Below are 24894 nucleotides of genomic sequence, written 5' to 3' on the forward strand. Positions count from 1 at the left end.
GATCCAATGAATCGTTTATGATTTTATTATTTTGAATGGTCGTTCGAGCATGGGAGGGACCTTTTAAATATGATGTCCCTTGTACACAGTTCAATCGACGTCGATCAAAGCCCGCTCCGAATATTTTTCTGCGGACACATATGGCGATGTCTATCCCAGTGGCTGTACTTATAATGCATAGCCACTTGTGTTTTGCTTCTTACACTTATTGATGAATAGAGAGAGTACATGTCACATGCAAGCTTGAAAGCCCTCAAAAATATCACCCATTCCTCAAAATATAGAGCAGATACCAGCCACGGGTGTTAACATAAATATAATATCCCTTGATTTCCTGGAAGATATAGGGTCACCTTAGACTAGTCTCATAGCCTAGAGTAGACTGGACTAGACTTAGACTAGACTTATCATGTTGCTTGTGAGGCACTTTAAAGAGCACTGTGTTAAACTAGATTCCCCAGTCACTTTGATTGATAACAAAACCAGTGTTGAAACAACTAATAGCAGTCATTTCTAATGAGCTGTAAAATATCAAAATTCAATTCCCCATAACTCATCTTCCAACACTAATTACCTTTTTACTTTCTGCATTTTATTAGGTTGCCAAAGTTTGATAACACACTATAGGTTCAACAGAAAAACGATTGAGACAAATAGTTATGTTGCTAGTAGTATCTACTGTATTTTGATCTCATATGTTTGGCCAAAGGTGAATTGTAGCAAGCTTAATATGCCAAATCTAAAATATTATTATTTATTATTATTGTTTTATTTCTTCACTGTTCTATAGAATGATAATTAAGACAAATGTATGGAAAAGAAATCTTGCGAGTTAAAAATAATAGAAGAATAAAATTAAAATCTATTAAATGCACACCAAAAACAAAAAAAACGTAGCAAATTTCAATGGAGTAACATAAACGTTGCTATACATATCAAATTTATCTACCAACCAGGAGAAATCTGTATTTGAAAATGATTCACAACTAAACATAGCAACCATCATCTTAGGTATCACAAACATCTTGTTATACACATGACTCTGTAGTGAAGTACTCCAGTGACATATTTGTCTAGATTTACGCATGAGTAATAGTGTCAACTATTCATCATTTTTGTCATTGATATTCAAATTTTATTTTCAATTTGCATGATCACCAAATGATTATCCTTAGATATGCTGCATCTTTTCAAAGCCACTCTTAAAGACTCCATTGAAGGCATAAACAAATTTCTGGAGAAAAATGCTGGCGAACTAGTAAATTTCCTAATGTTCAAGTTTATGTTCGGTTTACAACTAAACAAAATAATTCCATGTAGCTAAATACTATGTTCATCCAAATATTTCTGTGCATAGCTGTGTAATCTCTGCTCTGATTTTCTGCAGGAATTTTTCCTGTTTGATGCTGAAACCGCAACGGCACCATTGGGTGAACGTAAAATACAACCAAAGCCCAAGTCAGACCTAGGGTTTGGCACTGCACAACCCCACAGAATGTGTTGACTGACGCTATGCACAGACTCACCCTCGTAGTCCTGGAGACCAATTCTCAAATTGCATCTTTGAATCAGATCCTCTTTTAATGTTGAAGGGAACACTGGGCAACAACTTTTTATTCAATTGCTCCCCAGCATTTCCAGTCTTTATAAGACAACACCCTGTCGACCCCTCTTTTAGATTCAGTTAAGCAATATGGCAGTGTAAGGGTCCTTCCGCGCCCACATCTCACCCATTCTGCAGTACAAATGGGTGAACATAACATGTATTAGAAGCTATCGTAGTGAAGCTATTGGTTCGATGCCATCAAATATTCCTTTGAGTGGAGTATCCTATGAATGTTCTATTAATCTTTGTAAGAATATAAAGTGATGACCTATATCACCAAGTTTGTTAACACTAGGTAAAACCTTGAGGCATTCTTACAACATCCTGCTTCACAATCTCTGCTTTAAATCCTGCCACAATCTCTCAACTCACAGCAGTTTCCAGACGGATGATGGTACACTATTCATTTTGCAATGCTCTATGCAAGTTATTTCTCATTGCAATGGGGAAAAAGAACAAAATGTCATGGTACAGTCAAACTTCTACTTCATACCAGGTGAACCAATGAGCCACCAGAACTCCTCTACTTCATACCAGGTGAACCAATGAGCCACCAGAACTCCTCTACTTCATACCAGGTGAACCAATGAGCCACCAGAACTCTTCTACTTCATACCAGGTGAACCAATGAACCACCAGAACTCTTCTACTTCATACCAGGTGAACCAATGAACCACCAGAACTCCTCTACTTCATACCAGGTGAACCAATGAACCACCAGAACTCCTCTACTTCATACCAGGTGAACCAATGAGCCACCAGAACTCCTCTACTTCATACCAGGTGAACCAATGAACCACCAGAACTCCTCTACTTCATACCAGGTGAACCAATGAGCCACCAGAACTCTTCTACTTCATACCAGGTGAACCAATGAACCACCAGAACTCTTCTACTTCATACCAGGTGAACCAATGAGCCACCAGAACTCTTCTACTTCACACCAGGTGAACCAATGAGCCACCAGAACTCCTCTACTTTGTACCAGGTGAACCAATGAGCCACCAGAACTCTTCTACTTTGTACCAGGTGAACCAATGAGCCACCAGAACTCTTCTACTTCATACCAGGTGAACTAATGAGCCTCCAGAACTCTTCTACTTCATACCAGGTGAACCAATGAACCACCAGAACTCTTCTACTTCACACCAGGTGAACCAATGAGCCACCAGAACTCCTCTACTTTGTACCAGGTGAACCAATGAGCCACCAGAACTCTTCTACTTCATACCAGGTGAACTAATGAGCCTCCAGAACTCTTCTACTTCATACCAGGTGAACCAATGAACCACCAGAACTCCTCTACTTCATACCAGGTGAACCAATGAGCCACCAGAACTCTTCTACTTCATACCAGGTGAACCAATGAACCACAAGAACTCAAATAGCTATAATTGTACCTCAGAACCAAATTAATTTCTCATTTTGCTCCATTGTTTGGCTATCTATACAGGTATTCTTACATTTTCAATAATAATAATTATAATATCAGAAACAAAATTTTGAAGACAATCATTCAATACTCACTGGATGTCACTTTCATCGTAACGATTGTTTTACTATTAAAATGTTCACAAAGTTACGATGAAGTACCAGAAGGCTTAAAATGTTTGAATTCCTTAGAAAGCACATTGTAAAAGGCCACATTAACAGCTGCAATAACACTGTATTATTTATTCTTGAAGTTACCTTGCCATCACCTTCATGAAAAGCAATTTAAATCCCCTTTATAGCTAAATAGTCCCATCCCTCTAAATGTGTAGCTTTGATTTGTTATCATGACTAATTTCTGTAACAACGTTATTTTGATAATTATTCAATAACAGTGAAATGATCTTGTCTGTAGAGAAGCTGGAATTAATAATAAAATACATGGCATCAAGTACCCTCACATAAATATTCCTCCCTGTCATCCTTATTAATTAATAGGACTCAACAATCCAGGAATGCAAACTGCTCTTCATATATGAAATTACTCAAACATGATTTTTCGAAGAAATAAGGGCAAAAACATACAATTTAAGAAAATATCTTCAGAATAGAAAAATGTTTAAATAAATCTGAGGTACTACCAATGTTGATAAATTAAATTTTTTAGAAATACATAGTTGCTGAAAACTATCAATTACAAGAATACAAAGCAGTGAATTCTCAGTACAACTATTTCAATGATCTTGTTATGCTGTACACAGATAATGAATGCTAAACCCTGTTATTTTGCACCCACAAGAAACTGCCCTTATGTTTGAATTAAAACCATGTTATTTCAAACAAATATAATATTTTTTTTGTATGAAATCAGGGAGATGACTGTGAAATATTGTAATATTCAAGTCTCAATGGCTTAAAAGTCAATGGAAAACACTAAATACTAAATTAAACTAAATTCGTTGATGGGCACACACGTACTACTAATTCTAGAAAGAGAATACTTTATTTTTAAAAAGCTTGACTGAAAATTGTCACTAGGCAAGACCTCCTTAAATCTGTGATAATACATCTTAATTGACAGAAATTAATTTTATTTTATGCGAATATCGGTGCTTGAAATCAAAGCATGTGTTTTAGGTAAACTCTGTCTCATCATCATACACAAATGGGTAAAATAGGCTCCCAGCTGCCTGATTGCACCAATGCGATATTTACCTTAGGCGGAAATCCAATGAAAGTATTTGCTTGAATTCTTGCTGCAATGCAGGTTAATAATAATCAAAAACAAAATAAAATTGAAAAATGTTGAAAGCATAAAGCCATAGTTATTAGGTACTGAGACTGAATTCAATCTGGCAGTTTTAAGTATGAAATGATCTTAATTATTTCAAAGACAGTAACAATCCCTCCATCCTGGCCCATATGTAAAAACCATTTCTATGTATTAAAAGTGATATAACCAAGAGATATGAACCCACTGAGCACCTCTCACCTAAAATTAGCTTCTGTTTATAATCACACTGAAAACCACTGCAGGAAAGGGAAAATTGTCAAACACAACAAAGTTTCTTTTTTGTAGACGGTTTGATCGACAAACATTTGTGAACCATTAAAAAAAACCATTAAAAAATAACAGAAAAGAGTTATCTTTACAATATGAAAATGTGCAACACATGATTGAAACAAGTGTAATTACAAAATGTCAGCAGTATATAAAACTACTGAAAATAATTTGAGAATGATTTCTACTAAACCCTGCTTTTCCTGCTCCATTTAATTGATAGTAATTAACAAGTAACACAATTATGCAAAAAATGAATTACATCCACTTATATAGGAATAAAAGTTTTCACACCGTTATTTTATACTGTACTTAATAAATACATAGAACTGAACACTGATGTATGAGATCTATTATCAAACTTAGGAAATATAAATTAAAATGAAGCAAACATGAATGAGGATCATCATCACTTTAATTGCGCTCTTCATATCTGGAATCTTGATAGCAACTAACATTGCAATATACTGCAGTATTTTTTCTGAATAAAACTAACATAGACATAGATCAGCCAACCTGATATCTGCAGTCTGTTAACACACTGAACTTATATTACCTTGATATTCGTCTAGAGATATTCAAAGTCCATGAAAGATTGTAAATAGAACAACTGCCTATACCAGCATCAGCAGTAACTGTATCACCCAGTTTCCCTTTGTTTACTATTGATGGTACAAAACTCTTCAACAAAATACAAACTGATGGCTCAATATGGATGTATGAACATTTCCTATAAATATAACACTTTGAATAACCTGACTCAGGGGAAACATCACTTGTGTCAAAGCATAAGTTAGCTTTTGATATTTATTTAACTGACTGAGCATTGCATTATGAACGTAGACACTTGTGAGGTTAACTTACTGCTGCGTTTTAAGATGAGCAGTTCAGATGAGAGGTATAACAGTTTACGACCATTGCCATAAGTCTACAGCATAAAGTCATTTCATTTTATGATATGTTATCATGCACAACTTAAGCTTTCTACTTAATCACACATGTATGAAATATTTTACACGAATGATCTTTTTCCATCATAGGGATTCAACATAATTTTATTCTGAGCTGTTATGTTTCTCAGCAATATGTCATCTGTATTTCAGAACAAAGCTGAAATTTAAGAAATGGTACTACAACAGTAGATGCTTCCTTTCAGTCCTATTTCAGACTTCTTGCTGCAAACAAAGCATGAACAAATTGGCTAATATCTTGTGTCACTCAGTACAAGGGTTTCCTCTTGATGACTGTAAATGGCCGAGAGAAATGTCTAGATCATTTCAAGTTTCATGAATGTTTGTAGCTACTACTTGGTACCTGTTCCCTCCATGTTGCTCCTAGGGTGTTGGTCTTTACTGATATGTGATATCTCTATAGTGACAGACTGGACGGCACCCACATGACTTTCTTCTGTTCCCTGTCTATGACCTCCTTTACCCGGGTACACATGGCTGCAAGGTTACCACCTACAATGGTATCTGACAACAACAAAAAGAGAAAAACCAATCCATTCTGAATGTCTCATTTTATCTGAAAATGATAACAATTTCACTATGAAATTCATTGGTGATCTATTAGTATCTGTAACAGTTCAGTATCAATATAAACAGTAGGAAAAATAACATAATAAAACCCTTTCCCTAATAGAGCTTTCGCCTAGAAATGGCAGTGGTTTTATAAATCTGTCTTTGTTAATGAATGGAATACAAGGTTATCTGTGGTCTACAGGTTTAACAGCAGCATTGGATCTCTGCCTTTGTATTAAGGAATGGGATACCAGGCTCTCATTAGACTATGGGTTGCACAGTAGCTGAATATCCTGCCTCTGTTATTGAATGGAATACGAGGTTATCTCTGGTCTACAAGTTTTAACAGCAGCATTGGATCTCTGCCTTTGTATTAAGGAATGGGATACAAGGCTCTCATTAGACTATGGGTTGCTCAGTAGCTAAACATCTGCCTATGTTAAGGAATGGAATACAAGGTTCTCTCTGGTCTACAGGTTTTAACAACAGCATTAGATCTCTGCCTTTGGATTAAAGAATGGGATACAAGGCTCCCATTAGACTATGGGTTGCACAGTAGCTGAACATCTGCCTATGTTAAGGAATGGAATACAAGGTTCTCTTTGGTGTACAGGTTTAACAACAGCATTGGATCTCTGCATTTGTATTAAGGGATGGGATACAAGGCTCTCATTAGACTATGGGTTGCACAGTAGATGAAAATCTGCCTATGTTAAGGAATGTTTCATCCACCTGTCAGGGAATAATTTAGTGTTTCAATTTTGTGTGGACTTTTTGAAGGCTCTTAACTTTGTCACTTATAAGACACTATGGTCCCTGTGCACAACAACTGCTATGCATCTTTGCACTGAGGTTGAGAACAGATCAGTCGTTCCATTGTTTGGGGTTTTTTTCGTGCCCAGGTTCTTTCTTGGGTAACTTCTTAAAAAGTATCTTTGCACTTCTATAACACTTTACCCACATTGGACAGCATGTTGCTTTACGATACTAGATATGTTATACTCCCTACCTCTAGATGATGTTATTGGCATGTCTCTTTTCTAATCAAACAGCTGTCTTTTCATTGTCTTGTTACTCATTCATAGTCTCCAATTCAAATAGGTAGATTTACATCTGCATACATTAAAGGGGAGCAAATCACATTGGTCCATCTGCTAGGTTAATAGCTGGTTCTGTTGCCTTCTTTTTCTCTATTTTCATACTATTTTCATACAAATTTGTTCTCAGTATTCCAATCTGAGGGAGTAACTATCAAACATGTCCAACATTAGAACAGCATGGGCTACTAAAGTTGTCCAAAGTTAATACAATCATTTCAATTTTAACAAGAAGACAAAGCCAATTTCACTGTTGGTTCACAGAGCACCCCAGATTATTTCTCAATCTTATTAACTATCTCTAACAGTTTCCCAATTATTGTAAGACATGCTTAACTTTCTACAAAAAGAGATTGTGAATTGTGAATGCAAATGAAAGGAAAGAACAGTAGTAACTTAACATGTTAGCTTCCCATTCAACCTTGCAAAGTAATGAGTAAACTAAAGCATTAATATTGAGTTGCATGATGCATGTGAGTAGTTACACAACCATGAGCATGTGGTGATACGCTGCGAATTAAATACTCAAGAAGATACAATATGCTCAGAGGAGATGAGTATGGAACCAGCAGGAGATGTTCGCTACAATCCTTGAAATTTCAGTTCATTTACAAGGTCACCTCTTGGAATGACCTGACTGTATAAATGTGAGGTTAACTCCCAGAATGCCTCACAAATTTTATTGTACAAGGATCAACTCCCCCAGACTGAGGCACCTATTCACTGTTAGAAGTTCTCAAACTGATAAAGTCCATCTGTAGTTTAAAGGTTGACTCCAAGAATGAGGTATCAGTATACTATGTAAGGTAAACAGGTACCTCCCAAATTGAACAAAACATTCTACGGACTGTGAGATATTAACTCACTTTACAAAATCCAGATGTTTTGTTTCAAAGGGTATATCTTCTATGAACTACTCAGCTATAATTACATACTAGAGTTACTACAAGATATACTGTATACAGCCTGTTACAAGAACACAGTATCCTATCCATAAACATCAACTGCTTTAAGAAATTATTTGATCTATTTCAAATAGTACCTTAAAGAAACCCAACAATCCCATCCATACAATAATTTTGTAATCACAATTTGAGCTAAATTCAATAAGCTGGATGAAGACCACACTACATTATACTCTGATGACCACTATTAATCAGTGACACTTCCTTTTATCTGCATTTATAGACAAAGAGTTTCATTCATATTAGTGTACAATCAAACTAGCACTGGAATATGCACAATAACAACAAGCATTGATTATGCATAAAATGATGTGTTCTTGCATCTTATTATCTCAATTATACATAATTGTGAGAAAACATCCAAAAGAAAAATGCAGTTCCCTGAAGAAAAGATTGTACTTCCTTTGCATATATCCCTCACAAACATGAACATTCCTAACAGACATTTGCGAGCAGATATAGGGATAATTGGGTGGTTCTTGAGATCCATAAATTACCCATATCCATAAAGCAGTGTATCCAATAACCAGTGTGTTAATAATGGCAATGAAAATATACAGATGAAAAAGAAAATTATTCTGTATCAAATTATAACTAAATCATAGATGTAAATCCACATGTGAAACAAAATTGATATATTTGAAAATGATTTGATCATGGTAATGAGGATTTTCTGTTGTTGCCATTTTTGTTTTGATATTGCATGGTTTATACAAACTCTAGATCAGATAAAGAGAGAAGAAAGAAATGAAATAAAAACTAAAAAGCTCACTGTAATCATTTGTTCAAGATTAAGTGATCTAGCCAGAAAGTTCTATATACATTAAAAGCACACTATACAATGTCATTTAGAATGTCACACCTCTTACCTGACATCAAAAAAAAAATATATATATACTGTAGTACCCACAAAATGCAATTTAAATATGATATATATCATGCCATAGAGTTTGCCTGGTTATCATTGATGTGAGATTGTTATGAAACACTGTAAACTCCTTGATGAGTCACTTACTCCAGGCCTTGTGTGACAAACACCCTAATCGGTACCAAATTTACCTATTTGGGGTCTTTAATATTTTCACTATCCAAACACTCAGGTTTTCCTGTTAATTAACCAGTAGTTTATTTATTCTTACCACTGGATGTGCTTGAAAGTTTTTCGCTTGTTTTTATGTTTAGCATTTAATCCAATGTGATCCATGATTCACAGAAATGTCATATTTTGACATAAATTCAGCATCCTGTTTGGTTAAATGGTTTGCACATTTTACAACCAGATAGCAAAAGGGCTAACTGATTACCTGACACAATTTTCAATAGGAATATTCAATAGTACCACTGCACACCAATATATAGTGTAAAGTTACACAGTATACTGTTTTCAATAATGTGTTGTTTAACTGCTAACAGAAAGTGAAAGGATTCTGTGAAAGTGTTTCGTTGTGCCTCAGGCAATACCTTCAGGTAATGGTTCATTACCTGACTTTGATATTGTGCACCACACCTACTGTATATTGAATTATTAAAGACAACACAGCAAACAATATCAGTGATACAAATTGATCTGGAAGCTGCTATCCTTATGTGTATCTTCTTTGTGAGTATCAAGCAAACAAGCAGTCCTCTTTAAATCTCTGCACTGCATCTTAGACCAAAGCATGCTAAGAGGTGGCACACAACAATATGGAAAGTCAAATAAATAAACCCTAAACAGATATGTCAAACAAACAGAATTTTTTGAGAGGAGGTTTACCCTCCAAATTTGTAGTTTTCAGAATCAATGTCTATATAAATAGTAGTCTATCTTGAGTACTCCTTTAAGGCAGAGTGCTGTAATCACATCAGTTTTTTTTGGTTCAGGAATATTAAAGAGCAAAAAATTGTATCAAACTAAACTTTACTCAAAATGTGTTCATTTTTTTAATATCAAAAATCCCAAATATCATTCCTTTTAGTTTCCATGAAGATTGAATAAAACAAATGGCTGCAAGAGACTTTTCTCTGACAAGTAAAAAAATTCAAGTTGAATAGTTGCATTTCAAAGAATTGCTAACCTTACTAATATTTTTGTTCACTCAAATGTTATGTTTACATATCTTTATTATGAGTATTTACTCCTATTACAGTACGTCAGGGAATAGGAAACAAACCCCTTAATGGATTATTGTAATAAACTGTCACCAGCATTCATTAACTCAGCAAAGCATATAAGATTTATCATAGTTCTCAACACAGCACACAAGAACTTGCTAGCAACAACAAAGTATGGTTTGCTTTGATGTGTACAAAATGCAGACAGTGATGTAACCATGGAAACATTCTCACCTTTATGTACGACTGCTTCAACATGGACTAAACAATCTGCTGATAATCCTGTTGTTTCAAATAAATAATCAAATGAATATTCACCCAGTAAAAGCTATTATGGATAAAACAGAATGCAAACCAGGATACTGGAAGGAAGTCTAGGTACTCTAGACATTTCTTTGCAAGAATAGCAGTGATTACTGGGACATTGATTATCTTGGGAACTTAAAGCCCTACTTTGTTCATGCACACCCCTAATTTCATATGTTCCTTTACATTCAGGTATTCCCTAATTATCACATATTTTTCAATATTTGTGTACCTCCCCCCCCCCCCCCTTTCCAACATTCCAATTTGTTGGCCTGTTAACTTGTATTAAAATTCAGATTGTCCAAACCGCAAAACTGGTTGTCCAAAACATCCCAACTCAGTACCGCTGCAACTGAGTACAGCTGCATTATTACATCTGTTTTGCATTTCTGTTGTACAAAACATACATGCAATTGGTGTACACTATATTAGCTCCTAACATGAAATACTTAGAGCAGCAGAGACTGCAATCCTCTGAAATGATCACAGGAAAAGAAACTGATTGTGATTGCAACATAATACCACAACACAAAGACAATGAACCACCAAAAACATAGCTCGTTGGTTCATGTCTTACATTCACATATGTCTTACGACAGTTACTTTTGGAAGTAAAGCCCATTTTCTGCTCATGTAACACACCTGCATATCAGATAGACCTTTATCTAGCCTCCTTTAGATACAACAACAGCTGTCATTCAACTTGTAAGAGTAATCAATAACTAGGAAAACACAATTTGGCAAAACCTATAAGTAGAGGGAAACTAGTCAAACCCAAATCCTCCAGAAATTTGTGCCACGTTTTGTTTGTATATATCACTATCATACAGAACCCAAGGGATTATATGCACAATATGAAAGCATTGGTAACATCAAAACAATACTATAATACAGCACCACCTTACACCAATGAATCCTAAAACTGACTATATAACATCACTGGATCAAATATCACCCGCCACCTTGTATGATAATATCACAGAACAACATAGGATACACCTGACACCAATGAATCCTAACTGACTATATTACATCCCTGGATCAAATATCACCCGCCACCTTGTATGATAAAATCACAGAACAACATAGGATACACCTGACACCAATGAATCCTAACTGACTATATTACATCACTGGATCAAATATCACCCGCCACCTTGTATGATAAATTCACAGAATGACATAGGATGCACCTGACACCAATGCACCACATAATACAGGATAATCAGGAAGCAAAATTAACTATATCTAACACCATAGCACCTGATACCATGGAGTCACAACAGCACCACAGGACAGGTTTGTCACAAACCCAGTAGCTTACCTGTAAAGACACTGCGGAATTCTTGCTCTACTTGTTGTGCTCTTTCAAACATATCCTTTGCTTGCTTGCTGTTGACTTTTTCTCGCAAGAAATGTGGGTCCTTTTGTTCTCTGAAATAAAACCAGGAAGATTCAAATAAATATAGCGACTGCTGATTCATTTAGATGGCTGATTTTCAAGACAAGATAATCATTTGACACAAATAAAAATGTAAAAGCAAGGCCACAGCATGACTGAAATCAGAGATAATAATGGGTCCCTTGACTTGCATAACAAATGAAGGGTGAGATTAGCTTAAAAAAGAACACCGTCTGCAAATTTTGGTTTTGTAACATCAGATAACTACCTCTACCGTCTATCTGGAACAGAAACAAGTTAATTCATAAACTCCCATACATGCTAGAAAATACATCTGCTGATATAAATCTGCAATACAACCACAAATTTGTACTGCTGAGCCTAACAGACTCCCAAGAGCAATGTCGTTAAATGCAAGTCCATATATAATAATTGAAGTAAAAAGAAGAAAAAAAAAATTCTGCTTCATCTCTATAATATTATCAAGTATTTAAATAAACTGCCATAGGACAATGATGTTATTGCTGGGAGCTTTTAAATTTTACCTGATTTGTTTAGAACTTTTAAACTTGATGAAAACAATGATGGGAAAGAGACTGGCATCGTTTAACCGCTTGCAGATGGCTGGTGAAACACCGTCCAAAATACAGTGAGAACCCTGGTAAGCAAAATAGTGAAAACAGAAACATGCAATTAATCCACTTCTTACAATCAAGAAAATTAAATTTATTACAATGTGTCAATAAAATCACAACATGTCACATTATTGTCTTAAAAATCAACCACTAGGAACCTTTTTGAATAAATACAGATATAACATCGATGAAGAGCATATCGGCAAAATGAATCTTATCTTGTTTTTGAAGCAACCTGAAATTCTTTCTCATTTGTCAAGATGGGACACACTACCTAAACTAAAACAAAGTGGCTGCCCTGTTTTATTATAACTGTGGAAACAAAATGGCTGTCCTGGAAGTAAAAAGACACTAACCAGCAACTGTACTAACACATCTTAGTGCCATCCACATAGCTGCCTCAGTCAACAATTGTCAACTACTCATTGAGCCCTACAAGGATCAGACACCATGGGGAACCAAACATCTGAGGTGACCCCTTTCAGTTTGTAAATTAAATTCACTTTCATGTATTTAATTCAAGATGATGATGATGACTACTAACCCCTTTACATATGTCCTTAATGGGCTGGGTTGGAATGCATTCATAGAAACCTTCTGGTTGCTGACAGTCCAGAAATATATTTCCAGCCATGTCCATATCCAAATCTTGGACTGAAGCACGCTTACTCTCTAAATATAGATGATGAAAAAGAAAACTGTTGTAATGCAAGGTCGAAGTGTTTGTACATGGTGATATCTCAAATAAACGAATAGTTTAGTGTAATAGTATCACAAAAAAAGTTTAAAAAGCCTGGGTTGTCTTAACGATAAACAGCAGATAAAGACTAGGCAACCAACACAATTCCAGCATATATTCCTATCGAGAGCAATTTTGAGAATATCAGCAACTACATGAATGTTGCTAAATATTTTCTAGGCTGGAGAACAAATGCTGAATAGAGTTTTGCACAGAATGAAAACACACATTCCTAAATCTGGTTAGGTGTGGAACTGACAAGATTTGGGCAAATAACTCCTTCATCTTTTCAACTTATTGATATGATGATAAATATCATTTTGTTTTCCATGTTCACCACCTCCATGTGTGTGAATTCTGCTGTTTCATTGACCTTCTGACCTTTCCAAGTGTTGCTGTGAGTACTTTACCTGGAACTTGCTTGAACTTGTCTGGAGACTCCTCTACTAACTTCGAGGCCACTTTGTCACTGTGAGGCCCAAGCAGTACTACAGGACGCTTGATACGCACTGAAGACAGAAAAAAGAGTTGATATAACTTACCCAGGAAGCCAGCAGACTAAGTGTTTCCTTGTCAAGTTTATCATGAGGATATTTAATAATAATAACATTGCAACCTCAATACACTCAATAATACTAAGACACTCAATCTAAACCATATGTTAGCTTTGGAACTATGTTCTATTCCAAATTCAAAGGTCAGTTTGTAATGCTATCAAATGGCGCATATAAGTTACGTTGTAGTAAATGCTGACTTGAAACTAACAAGGATTGTCTGTTACTAATGGAACAGCATGGAAATGTTTGAGTTTATTTGAAACAAACAAATATTCACCAGTTGCCAACATTGGAATATGAAAGCTTGTAACTGGCACATGATTACTTAACATATCACTATATGGTGGACACAATGCATCATATTTTACTTTACAAAACACTGAGCTTAGGCTTACAATACTATCATACTAGATGTACATAGTACTAGTCTGCTTTTAATCTGTGCAGAAGTAATTGCTATCAAAGTAATGAGGTTTAGATATCATTTCATTGCACCAAAGTGAATGTGAAGATACACTCTACAGCATTTACATAGAATATTGCGATTGTTAATTGAGTGAGTGTCTGCTGGGAGGTGGAAGTGCAACCAACTACATTATACAATCAAGTGTCTGTTGATGAGTTGGCAACCAAAGCAATCTAAGGTTCCTTACTGTCCAATCTGTCAACTCTTTGGTAAGTTGGAATCTCTGTAATGAAACAAAAAATGCATTTAAAACAATAAGTTAAAAGTTTATGATGATGCTTGTTTTGGCCAAATCCAATAAAACTATTAATGGCTTTAAACAGACAATCTAACTTTAAACTATATATGGCTATAAACACATAAGCTAACTTCAAGCTATTTATGGTTATAAAAGGAAAGCTTAAAGGAAAATTTATTTTGGACATGATCTAAGCATCCTGATGGCATTTGCTTCTGTGACATGTCATGTATAAAGTATTAAAGTCTTTCTCAAAAAGGGGACTTAATTGCTATAATATGGCAAAATATTTAAATGTAACTGTTCATAAAGTTGAATTTTTGGAATAATTAAGTTCTCACCATCATGAATGGCTACATCAGAAATAGAACCTTCGCTAAAGTCCCGACTTTCTCTAGAATTACTCCTATGGGGCTTCTTTCTTCTAAAGAAACTGCTTCTTCTGTTGCTAAGGGCGGTCTTCTTTGAACTACGAAACCCTTCTTCAAGTTTCTCTTCGCTGGCTGATTGTCTGAGATGTAACTCTCTGGACAGGCTGTAACAAAGGTCATGAGAAGGTCATGAGAAAGTGAAAGCTGATGGTTTCGTTTGCCATTTACTGCCATCAAAAATATTTTATGGTTTTTAGGAATGAACCAATAACAAAAACAGCAGTACCACAACCATATCATCCATCTTGGCATAAATGAACCATGGTATAGGAACAGAAGAAGTGCGACCATATCAGAATCTTACTATATATGAACAAAGATAAAGTAAAGTAGTACCACAACCATATCATCAGTCTTACTATATATAAACCACGGCTTCATAACAGTAGTACCACAACCATATCTAGGTCTGAGTGTTATGAACCATTGGTTAGTGAACAGTAATACAGCACCCATATCAGAGTCTTTGTTTTGTATATATGAACCATGGTATGGTTAAAGTAGTACCGCAACCATATCATCAGAGTGTTAGTATATATGAACCACTGTTTAGTAACAGTGGTATTGTAACCATATCATAGTCTTATTATATATGAACCATGGTTCAGTAACAGTAGTACCTCAACCATATCATCAGAGTGTTAGTATATATGAACCACTGTTTAGTAACAGTGGTATTGTAACCATATCATAGTCTTATTATATATGAACCATGGTTCAGTAACAGTAGTACCTCAACCATATCATCAGGGTGTTAGTATAATTATGAACCATGGTATAGGAACAGTAATACTGTAACCATAACATCAGAGTCTTAGTATATATGGACTATGGTATAGGACCAGTAGAACTACACATATCGTAAGCATTTTAGTATAAATATATTAATTATTTTATAGCAACAGTGGCATCCTGTATATGTTTATACCTTGTTTTGCTTGGAATAAGTCCTCCCCTGTTAGTCTTGCCATGTTCATTGACACATTGGGCATCCCAAGTACCCAGTTTGTGATGATGCATGGTGTTGTTAATGAACAGAATATCATCTCTGTTAAAGCTCAGTTGTTCATCATCCTTTCCAACAAAGTCCACCAGACAGCGAACATACACTGCATCTCCATAGAGGCCCTGCACACGGCTGTATTCTACAGGAATTATATACATACATATTTAATGGTGAATGCTACAAAGTATCCAATCAGTATCAAAGACTGCACATGTTACATGTCAGTACGACAGGTTGAAAAGCAGGGTGTAAGGGGTGCAAAGGGGTGTAAGATTCCAACTGATCTACTGGGCTAGAAAGTACTCTGAAATCACAACAACTGACTCAAATACTAACCAGTCTGCCCTCAGAAGTGTGTCATGTACTAGATAGTGATAATCGGGAGGAGGGTCCTTAAAACAATAGCAGCTGGGTGCCAACACATAATGAACTCCTGTTCATGTGGTGAGTACAAAACTACAATAGCAGCATCATATAATTCCATAACCGTAACAGCAAACAAGAGTGATTAACTTAGTGATACCAACACTTACTGGTTATATTATATTGCACAATTAGCCGAATGTCTTCAACTTGTTTCTGGAGCTCAACTGTAGCCTGCTCAGCAGTTGCTGCCTTGAGGTTGACACCATTATACTAATGAGAGAGAAAATGGAGTAAATGATAACAAATTACAGTTAACAGGTAATGCAAGGCATGTAGATACAATAAATGATAGACTAGACCTACACTGTAGTCATAAGGCATGAGGTCTTCCGTCCACAGTATGTTCCGAACATTCGCTAACTAGATTAAGATGCAGTAACATTTAACATGTTCCATTTGACCAATCAGTGTCCAGGGCTCTGGGTATTTCTGTCACGTTTGAAACAGATGTGATTCGTGATCGACCACACGTTAATGAGCCTAGTTTTAGTCACGATTTCTTCGTTTCATTGCAAATTCTATAAAATTAACTTTCATGTTACCCTTTAAGGGTTTAATTCCGAATATTTTGATGCACTTTGCTGATACAAAATGGTTCAAGCTATGAAAACCAATACAGAATGCCACCTGTGAAAGGAAACTTGGAAATTCAATGTCATGTTTAAATGTTTCAAAATAAGTGGCAAATGTTTACTCAGTCATGTAAGCTGAAATGCGACAATAAATTCAAATAGTAAAGTTTAATTAGACATTATTTTGGGAATCAATACAGTTAGAATATATATATATCACTTACTTCCAGTATTTGATCCCCAACTCGAAGACCATTATGTTTGGCCACACTGTCTGGCAAGATGTCAGACACAAAAATCCCCACTGCATTCCCTCCTGATATCATGACACCCAGACTGGAATTTATATTCTTCAAATAAATACGGCGAACTTCTTCCGCCAAGAGATCAACATTTGGCAAATTCCTTGTCGAGAGAGAAATGTGAAATGATTTGGTAGATATATTTATCTGTAAACTCATTCATAGCAATAAGTACAATGTTCCCTACATTCAGAGCATCTATTAAGACTGCATGACAATCAAGTGGAATAACAACATTTTCACTAGTACTGGTATCGATGTACTTAATTTTAGGTCTACATTTGCATTATCCCTGGTTTCCTGCATTCCACCTTGATTTCAGTTGTGGTAGTCTTTTATTAGTTGTAAAATGTCAAGTCTTTAGTCATTGCAGCTTACCAAATCACAAATCCAATTTTGGATTACTTACTCATATATCCTGCTAGCCCTGGGTGTTGGAGGGGTGATAGTACCATCCATAGAGATTAGGTCTGACTGGGGTCTATTTGTTGAGGTCATGGGGGAGTTAGGTGTCATTCCAAAACTTGGGGTCGAGGCATGGCTGATGCTATCAAGACTGTCATTTTGGTCATTCATTTCTGAAAGAAAGACAGATAGCACAGAATAAGTAACATGTGTGTGAAAAGCAAGGGACTGGCAAAGAGAGTGACTAGAAGAGTGGAGGGATTAGAAAGGAGAGTGACTGAAAGAATGGAAGGATTAGCAAATACAGTGACTGGAAGAATTGAGGGATTAGCAAAGACAGTGACTGGAAGAAGGTAGGGATTAGCAAAGAGAGTGACTGGAAGAAGGGAGGGATTAGCAAGGAGAGTGACTGAAAGAATGGAGGGATTGGGAAAGAGAGTGACTGGAAGAAGGGAGGGATTAGCAAAGAGAGTGACTGGAAGAATGGAGGGATTGGGAAAGAGAGTGACTGGAAGAATGGAGGGATTGGGAAAGAGAGTGACTGGAAGAAGGGAGGGATTGGCAAAGAGAGTGACTGGCAGAATGGAGGGATTGGCAAAGAGAGTGACTGGAAGAAGGGAGGGATTGGGAAAGAGAGTGACTGGAAGAAGGGAGGGATTGGCAAAGAGAGTGACTGGCAGAATGGAGGGATTGGCAAAGAGAGTGACTGGAAGAAGGGAGAGATTGGGAAAGAGAGTGACTGGAAGAAGGGAGGGATTGGCAAAGAGAGTGACTGGAAGAATGGAGGGATTGGCAAAGAGAGTGACTGGAAGAATGGAGGGATTGGGAAAGAGAGTGACTGGAAGAATGGAGGGATTGGCAAAGAGAGTGACTGGCAGAATGGAGGGATTGGCAAAGAGAGTGACTGGAAGAAGGGAGGGATTAGCAAGGAGAGTGACTGAAAGAAAGGAGGGATTAGCAAGGAGAGTGACAGACCAAGACAGAGTTACAGGAAGAAGAGTAACATTCTAACACACTTAACAAACACACTTTTCTCTTAGGAACAAACTTACATTCCATCCACAGAGCACTTATCAAACAAACAACTAATACACAGAAGTTGTGTACTTGAGACTAAAAAATATTTAAAAGATATAAAGTACCATGAGCAAATCATTTTTCAACATCTTTCTCTCTTTTTTTATAAGACCATTCAAGCCATTTCTCTGATTGAGAGCAAACTCACAGATCTTGAGAGAAGAGGAAGATTCTGGATTTCAAAGCTAGGTGATGAAGTTTATAAGGGTGAATCCAACAGCATATGAATGAATAATCATCATCAATAGATACTCACTTCCAGGGTTGTATTGCACTAAAATATTAACTTTATTCCAATGTCTGCTCATGATACTGGCTGCCTGAGCTTTGTTGGCCTGTCGAAAGTTGACACCATTGAACTAGAATAGAAAATACAGAGACAGATATATAGAATGCATTCATAGGCATGTTTTAATATTGTCAACTTATTGTTACCCTAAATAGGTAACCACTTTGCAGCATCAAGAATACACATTTTCCACAAGTTTGGTGATATAGAGATTTAAGATCATCGACCAGAAAGCCAGTGGGCTTTGTAATTATTTGCCTTATAAGCTGATATGAAATCACCTGATTAATAAAGATTGATAGAAATGTGGGAAATATGTCAAGGAAATGTTGCTCAAAGTTAAAACAATGATCTAAGGGTCATTTTGGAGGTGTTAGATCTGTCATATTGTTTCTCCTAATTTACCTTGCCACAAGCTGGGTCCCCAGGTAGCTGGGTCCCCAAGTAGCTGGGTCCCCAAGTAGCTAGGTCCCCAAGTAGCTGGGTCTCCAGGTAGCTGGGTCCCCAGGTAGCTGGGTCCCCAGGTAGCTGGGTCCCCAAGTAGCTGAGTCCCCAGGTATCTGGGACCCAGGTAGCTGGATCCCAAGGTAGATTGGTCCCCAGGTAGCTGGATCCCCAGGTATCTGGGACCCCAGGTAGCTGGATCCCCAGGTAGATGGGTCCCCAGGTAGCTGAGTCCCCAGGTATCTGGGACCCCAGGTAGCTGGATCCCCAGGTAGATTGGTCCCCAGGTAGCTGGATCCCCAGGTTGATGGGTCCCCAGGTAGTTGGGTCCCCAGGTAGCTGGTTCCCCAGGTAGATGGTTCCCCAGGTAGATGGGTCCCCAGGTAGCTGGTTCCCCAGGTAGCTGGTCCCCAGGTAGCTGGGTCCCCAGGTAGCTGGGTTCCCAGGTAGCTGGGTCCCCAGGTAGCTGAGTCCCCAGGTAGTTGGGACCCCAGGTAGCTGGGTCCCCAGGTAGATGGGTCCCCAGGTAGATGGATCCCCAGGTAGATGGGTCCCCAGGTAGCTGGGTCCCCAGATAGCTGGGTCCCCAGGTAGCTGGGTCCCCAGATAGCTGGGTCCCCAGGTAGCTGGGTACTTAGCACTTAATGTTGCCTGTCTCAGGTTTGGTGACATAGAGATATGAACTTCAAATATCACCCTAGAAGTTGAAGTTTCTTTGTTTAGATTTTCTTTCCCGAACTGTGAGATAATACATACATATTTCTTCTTCACATTTGCCCTTTGCATAGGTAGGCAGTTTATGTTGACACTGTGAACCATGTCACAGAGCTACCTATGAGATGCAACATGCACTTATACACTCTAAAGTTGTTAAAGTGATATGTAACACTTTAAGCAGAATACACTTTAAAGTAGATGGTTGCACTGTCTCTTGCCTTACAGATTTACTCGGGGCACAAACTAAATATCCTGTCAGCTTGCTCCATTAAATGTCATAACAAGGATGTTGAAGATCTTTAGAAGCGTAACTTTACATATGAAAACATAAACACTTTGACTAGATTAGACTAGGTTATGTGATATAGGTAATGAAGTATATAAGTTCAACTAAAAAGCCTACTGGGGAAAAGCCCGGATTGAAGGTTTACCTCTAGAATCTGATCGCCATAACGCATCTTTCCTTCATCTGCCAAGCTATTGGGGGTGACAGACCTCACGAAGATCCCTTCCTTGGCACCCTCTGTGATGGCAAAGCCTAACTGTTCGTTGCTTTTCTGTATTTCAATACATCGAACATCATCTTGACGTCTAAAGAAGCAGAAGCAAACAAACGCCAAGGTTTAATAATAATAATAATCATAATAAATGTAAATTTATATAGCGCCAATATCCAGAGGAAAACCAATGCTCAGTGGCGCTAGTGCTCAGGGAAGGCAGTCAAAAATAGATAAGTTTTGAGTCTGTTTTTGAAAATATTAAGGTTGGGTGCCGACTTGATGTGCAATGGAAGTGAGTTCCAAAGAGTAGGAGCAGAATTAGAGAACGATCTTTGACCAAATGATTTGCGCTTCCACTTAGAAACATGGAGCAGTAGCTGATTTGAGGATCGGAGAGAGCGGTTTAGGAGAGTCTTTTCACCTCTTATCGACAGTGATGACTTCTCGTCTGCAAAATTACTTCCAGAGCAAAAACATAATCGTTAACAGCCGTGTTGATTTGCATCAAAGCGATATGCACTTTTGCTGCTCTCAATATTTCATTTCAAATTTCTTCCCATACTTCCCTTACTAATAAAATTCCACTTCGAGGGAAAGCAAAAGTTCACTTGTAAACATGAAATGTAAAATGAACTCACCCTGGTCCCTGTGTGGTAACCACCACGCCTGTTTCAGGTACATTGCCATTATGGCTCGAGTCACTAGGGATCTCAGGAATGCTAGGTGATGTAGGACTACTACGCCCTGAAGTATAAGAGGAGGCTGCTAGGAGAGAAGAGTATCATCAACATATAAGTTAAGAGAAACCCAGAGCTTAGTGAGAAATGAGTCTGTGGATACTTAATATAAAAAAAAAATATCATTAAGTTTGTTCATGAAATCAATGCAACTTCTGTAAGGGTAATTGATATATATAAATATATATATATATATCTATATATATATATATATATATATATATATATATATATATATATATATATATATATATATATATATATATATATATATATCTATATATATATATATATATATATATATATATATATATATATATATATATATATATATATATATAAAGGTACCTTAAGAGTAGTTAAATACTTACATATTAACAGATTCAAAAAGCCTTCTAATGTATCGTCAGTCCAATACACAAACAACTATAGGAACATATCAGTTGGTTTCATTACTCATGAGGCTAAGTGTAATTAAATCCAAGTATATGCGTAGGAGTGTATGTGTTTTGATATGTTCTAGTTTTATGATAAGCTATCTCTCAGATAGTCTCACCCAAACAAACATTTCAAGGGCTTTCAATACGTATAATCTAATCAACTGGCAACCAACCAACCAAACCACAGGTTCTCATCAATGATTCTCAAACCACTGCATAACACCTAACTATAATAAACAACCGTTTCCCACAGAATGGATCTGGTCTCTGTAGTTTACTGTATTAGTTTGGACGTCTGTGTGCAATGTGAATTTAGTTTCTTCTGTTTTTTATTCTATCAGATCCTTCAGGACTCATGTTCCTTTAGAAACAGTAAAAGGGAATTTTGCTCCAAAAAATCTATAGCAAAATCATGGTGGAGTAAAAATTTCAACTTATTTGGAAGATGATCCTTAATATAAGCTAAGTGTATACTTACATGATATAGGATGTAACAGAGAAGATGCATAATGTTCACATTTAACATATAACATAATAGCTTGACCCTAAAGGCTTAAAACTCTGAGACAATGATCAGATGCAATAAAAGTAGTCTTCCACTTACCAATTTCCAGAGAGTTGCTGGAAGTTGAGTAGCTTGGAATGTGTATTCTTCTGGGTTTATTTGAAGGGAATGATATGGAGCCACAATCAGAATCTCTTGCTTGTGGCAAGCTGCTGTAAGAGTCTCTTTTGACAAAGTCCCCTGAGGAGTCACTTTGGTGGGAAGGTCTCCTGGGATCAGGCAGAGATGAGATGGAGTTCATCTTACCTTGTCTACTGCCTCTGGATGGTGAATAAGGCATGGTGTTATAGCCACTGTGGGTATTGCCTGCAATAGCAGAGGTAGAATTCATCGACCTACTTAACACCACAAAAGAGGGGATTTTATGCTTGTCACGCACAAAATGAGTCTGCACAGGGGCAGACGGGGGTCCGTTTGGAGAGAAGAGATCAACATAATCTGTTGAAACCGGATTTGAATTGCTTGGAAAATGTAACGAAGTGGGCCGATAGTAAGACCCTGGAGAACCATATGAAAGTTGTTCAGAGCGCCTGTCCCGATAGCTTGTCTTCTTCGGCAAAGTTTTCGCAAATTGGTAATTTGGGTCAATGGGTGAGGGCATTGAAATTGGTCTTTTTGGTGATGTCGGTGAATTTACGGGCGAACCTGGGCCCCTCCACTTCCTTGTCGGAACCACTTTACTCGACGTGGCAATGGCAGCCCCATTGTTACCATGGTGATAAACTGCATTCTGGTTTGACCAGCCATTGTTAGGTCCATTTCTGACAGCAGCGACAGGGGTGACCTTTGTCTGTGTCGAGAGCATCCCACCGCTGGAATGCTGTGAGGAGGTGGAACGCCTTGATTCCGAATGAATAGAAGATCCCGATGATGAATGGTGATGCTTTGAAGGGGCATGATACGAAGACTTTCTACTGGGAGGGGTCGGGGGAACCGAGACCTCCTGACGAGGGTCCATGTAAATTCTTGGATTCATGACGTGAATGTGGGTATCTCTATTCTTCTTCACTTTTGGAGAAGTCAGCATATCTGGTGGTCCTCTCGATTTTGGCCAAGTAGAATTGTAATCAATTTTCTCCAGACTGTCTTTCTTTGAACTTTTCCGTTTGGACGTTTTCGAGTAGTCGGGCGAGAATCCCGAGAAGCTAAAATCCCTCCTATGATGCCATTTAGTGTCATGACTGGTCGATGAAGATGATGACTCTTGTAAATCTCGTGCATGTTTCAGTTGGTTAGCTCTCTTCGCTCTCTCGTTTATTGACTCGTCCACTGACAACTGGTTCTTTTTATGAGATGAAATACCACTGAAGGACTTCTCTTGAACATTTGAAAATTTATCTCCGTTTCCCGAATCGGACATGGAACTGAATTCGTTTCTCTCATCCCAAGAGGGGTGATCATCTACTGGCCCCTTTTGACTTCCATACTGTTGACTCATCTTAATTTCTTCCCAATCTCCTGCTTTAAGAGTTCCTTGCGTAGCGTTGCTCTCCCGGCTATCTTCCCTGCTGTGGACACTACGGAAGCTGGCCTCCCTGGATACCTTGTGTATCTTCTCGGGAATGGATTCGGTCTGCACACTCATCTCCTTTTGAATGTTCTCCTCACGGCTGCTGATGTCGCTCTGTTCTCCTGCAGACACAAGGGCAGACAAGCTGGACTGGTACGAAGATTCATCTTGACTGCGGAAAGACTCGACTGTAGGGCTCGCACTGGAGGGAATGGTTGACGTCGTGGACGCTACAGACAAACGCATGACTGTAACACTGACTGGATTCTGGCAGGCTTCTAGCAGAGATTCAACTTCATGGACAGGTTTGTTCTCCATTGGTGTATTATTCACCTAAGACAGATAACAGGAGGTCATGTTAATGGAGAACACAATACCATATACTACTAGCCAATGTATAGTGTAACCAGAAATGCAGGAATGATTCTTGGTTTTGATGATGTTCATATAAATATATGCAACCTTTAGGAATCTGATAAGCACGAGGTTTCCTTTTGAAGATATCATTCTTGCAAGGATTCCACAGATTGCTTCTATTTCCCTGAGATCAAAGGACCATTGAATTCCATGTTTTGAGCTTTTACAAAGTTACTTGTACCATCATCCACCATGGCTAATGGTTCACACACTTACAACCATTCCATGTTGTCTGTGTGTAAAGGATAACCCACTTTGAGATACTGTTGTTTGCTCTTAAAACTTAGTCATCTAACAAATTATGAAAGGTTGTCGGCAACTTATGCCATTCCTTTGGAAGAGAGACATTTTTGAAGATTTGGGGCTAACAGTGCCAAGCCTTAGCCTCATTATCCACTTTCACATTGCTCCAAACGAGATCAAACTGTCCAATAAC

At 37.5% G+C, this 24894-nt stretch overlaps 1 protein-coding gene and 1 long non-coding RNA gene across 9 annotated transcripts in view; one reads left to right on the forward strand and one right to left on the reverse strand.

Moving 5' to 3' along the window:
• Window positions 1-592: 592 nt before the first annotated feature.
• On the forward strand, window positions 593-2545 carry LOC139968795 (uncharacterized). 3 transcript variants are annotated; one of them, XR_011793536.1, is made up of 2 exons: window positions 593-2266; window positions 2308-2545. It is a non-coding gene; the product is annotated as an uncharacterized lncRNA (long non-coding RNA). The 3 variants fall into 3 exon arrangements; XR_011793538.1 differs by having other exon boundaries at window positions 2349-2545; XR_011793537.1 differs by having other exon boundaries at window positions 593-2225.
• A 1611-nt stretch (window positions 2546-4156) lies between these two features.
• The window catches only part of LOC139968794 (disks large homolog 5-like), a 70984-nt gene continuing 50246 nt past the window's right edge, over window positions 4157-24894 (reverse strand). For 3 of the 6 annotated variants that reach the window (XM_071973185.1, XM_071973184.1, XM_071973188.1), the window contains 16 exons: window positions 22571-24374; window positions 21428-21554; window positions 20721-20880; window positions 19096-19198; window positions 17767-17935; window positions 17280-17460; window positions 16591-16693; window positions 15980-16196; window positions 14962-15155; window positions 14570-14605; window positions 13770-13868; window positions 13165-13292; window positions 12531-12643; window positions 11908-12017; window positions 10512-10559; window positions 4157-6073 (listed from right to left, as the gene is read on the reverse strand). In XM_071973185.1, the coding sequence (XP_071829286.1) occupies window positions 5967-6073; window positions 10512-10559; window positions 11908-12017; window positions 12531-12643; window positions 13165-13292; window positions 13770-13868; window positions 14570-14605; window positions 14962-15155; window positions 15980-16196; window positions 16591-16693; window positions 17280-17460; window positions 17767-17935; window positions 19096-19198; window positions 20721-20880; window positions 21428-21554; window positions 22571-24374 (3699 nt within the window). In that variant the 3' untranslated portion in view covers window positions 4157-5966. The remainder of the gene's footprint in view (window positions 6074-10511; window positions 10560-11907; window positions 12018-12530; window positions 12644-13164; window positions 13293-13769; window positions 13869-14569; window positions 14606-14961; window positions 15156-15979; window positions 16197-16590; window positions 16694-17279; window positions 17461-17766; window positions 17936-19095; window positions 19199-20720; window positions 20881-21427; window positions 21555-22570; window positions 24375-24894) is intronic. The other 3 variants (XM_071973187.1, XM_071973189.1, XM_071973186.1) reach the window with 2 other exon arrangements.

This window comes from Apostichopus japonicus, chromosome 6 (genome assembly GCF_037975245.1).
Source record: "Apostichopus japonicus isolate 1M-3 chromosome 6, ASM3797524v1, whole genome shotgun sequence".
NCBI lineage: Eukaryota > Metazoa > Echinodermata > Holothuroidea > Aspidochirotida > Stichopodidae > Apostichopus > Apostichopus japonicus.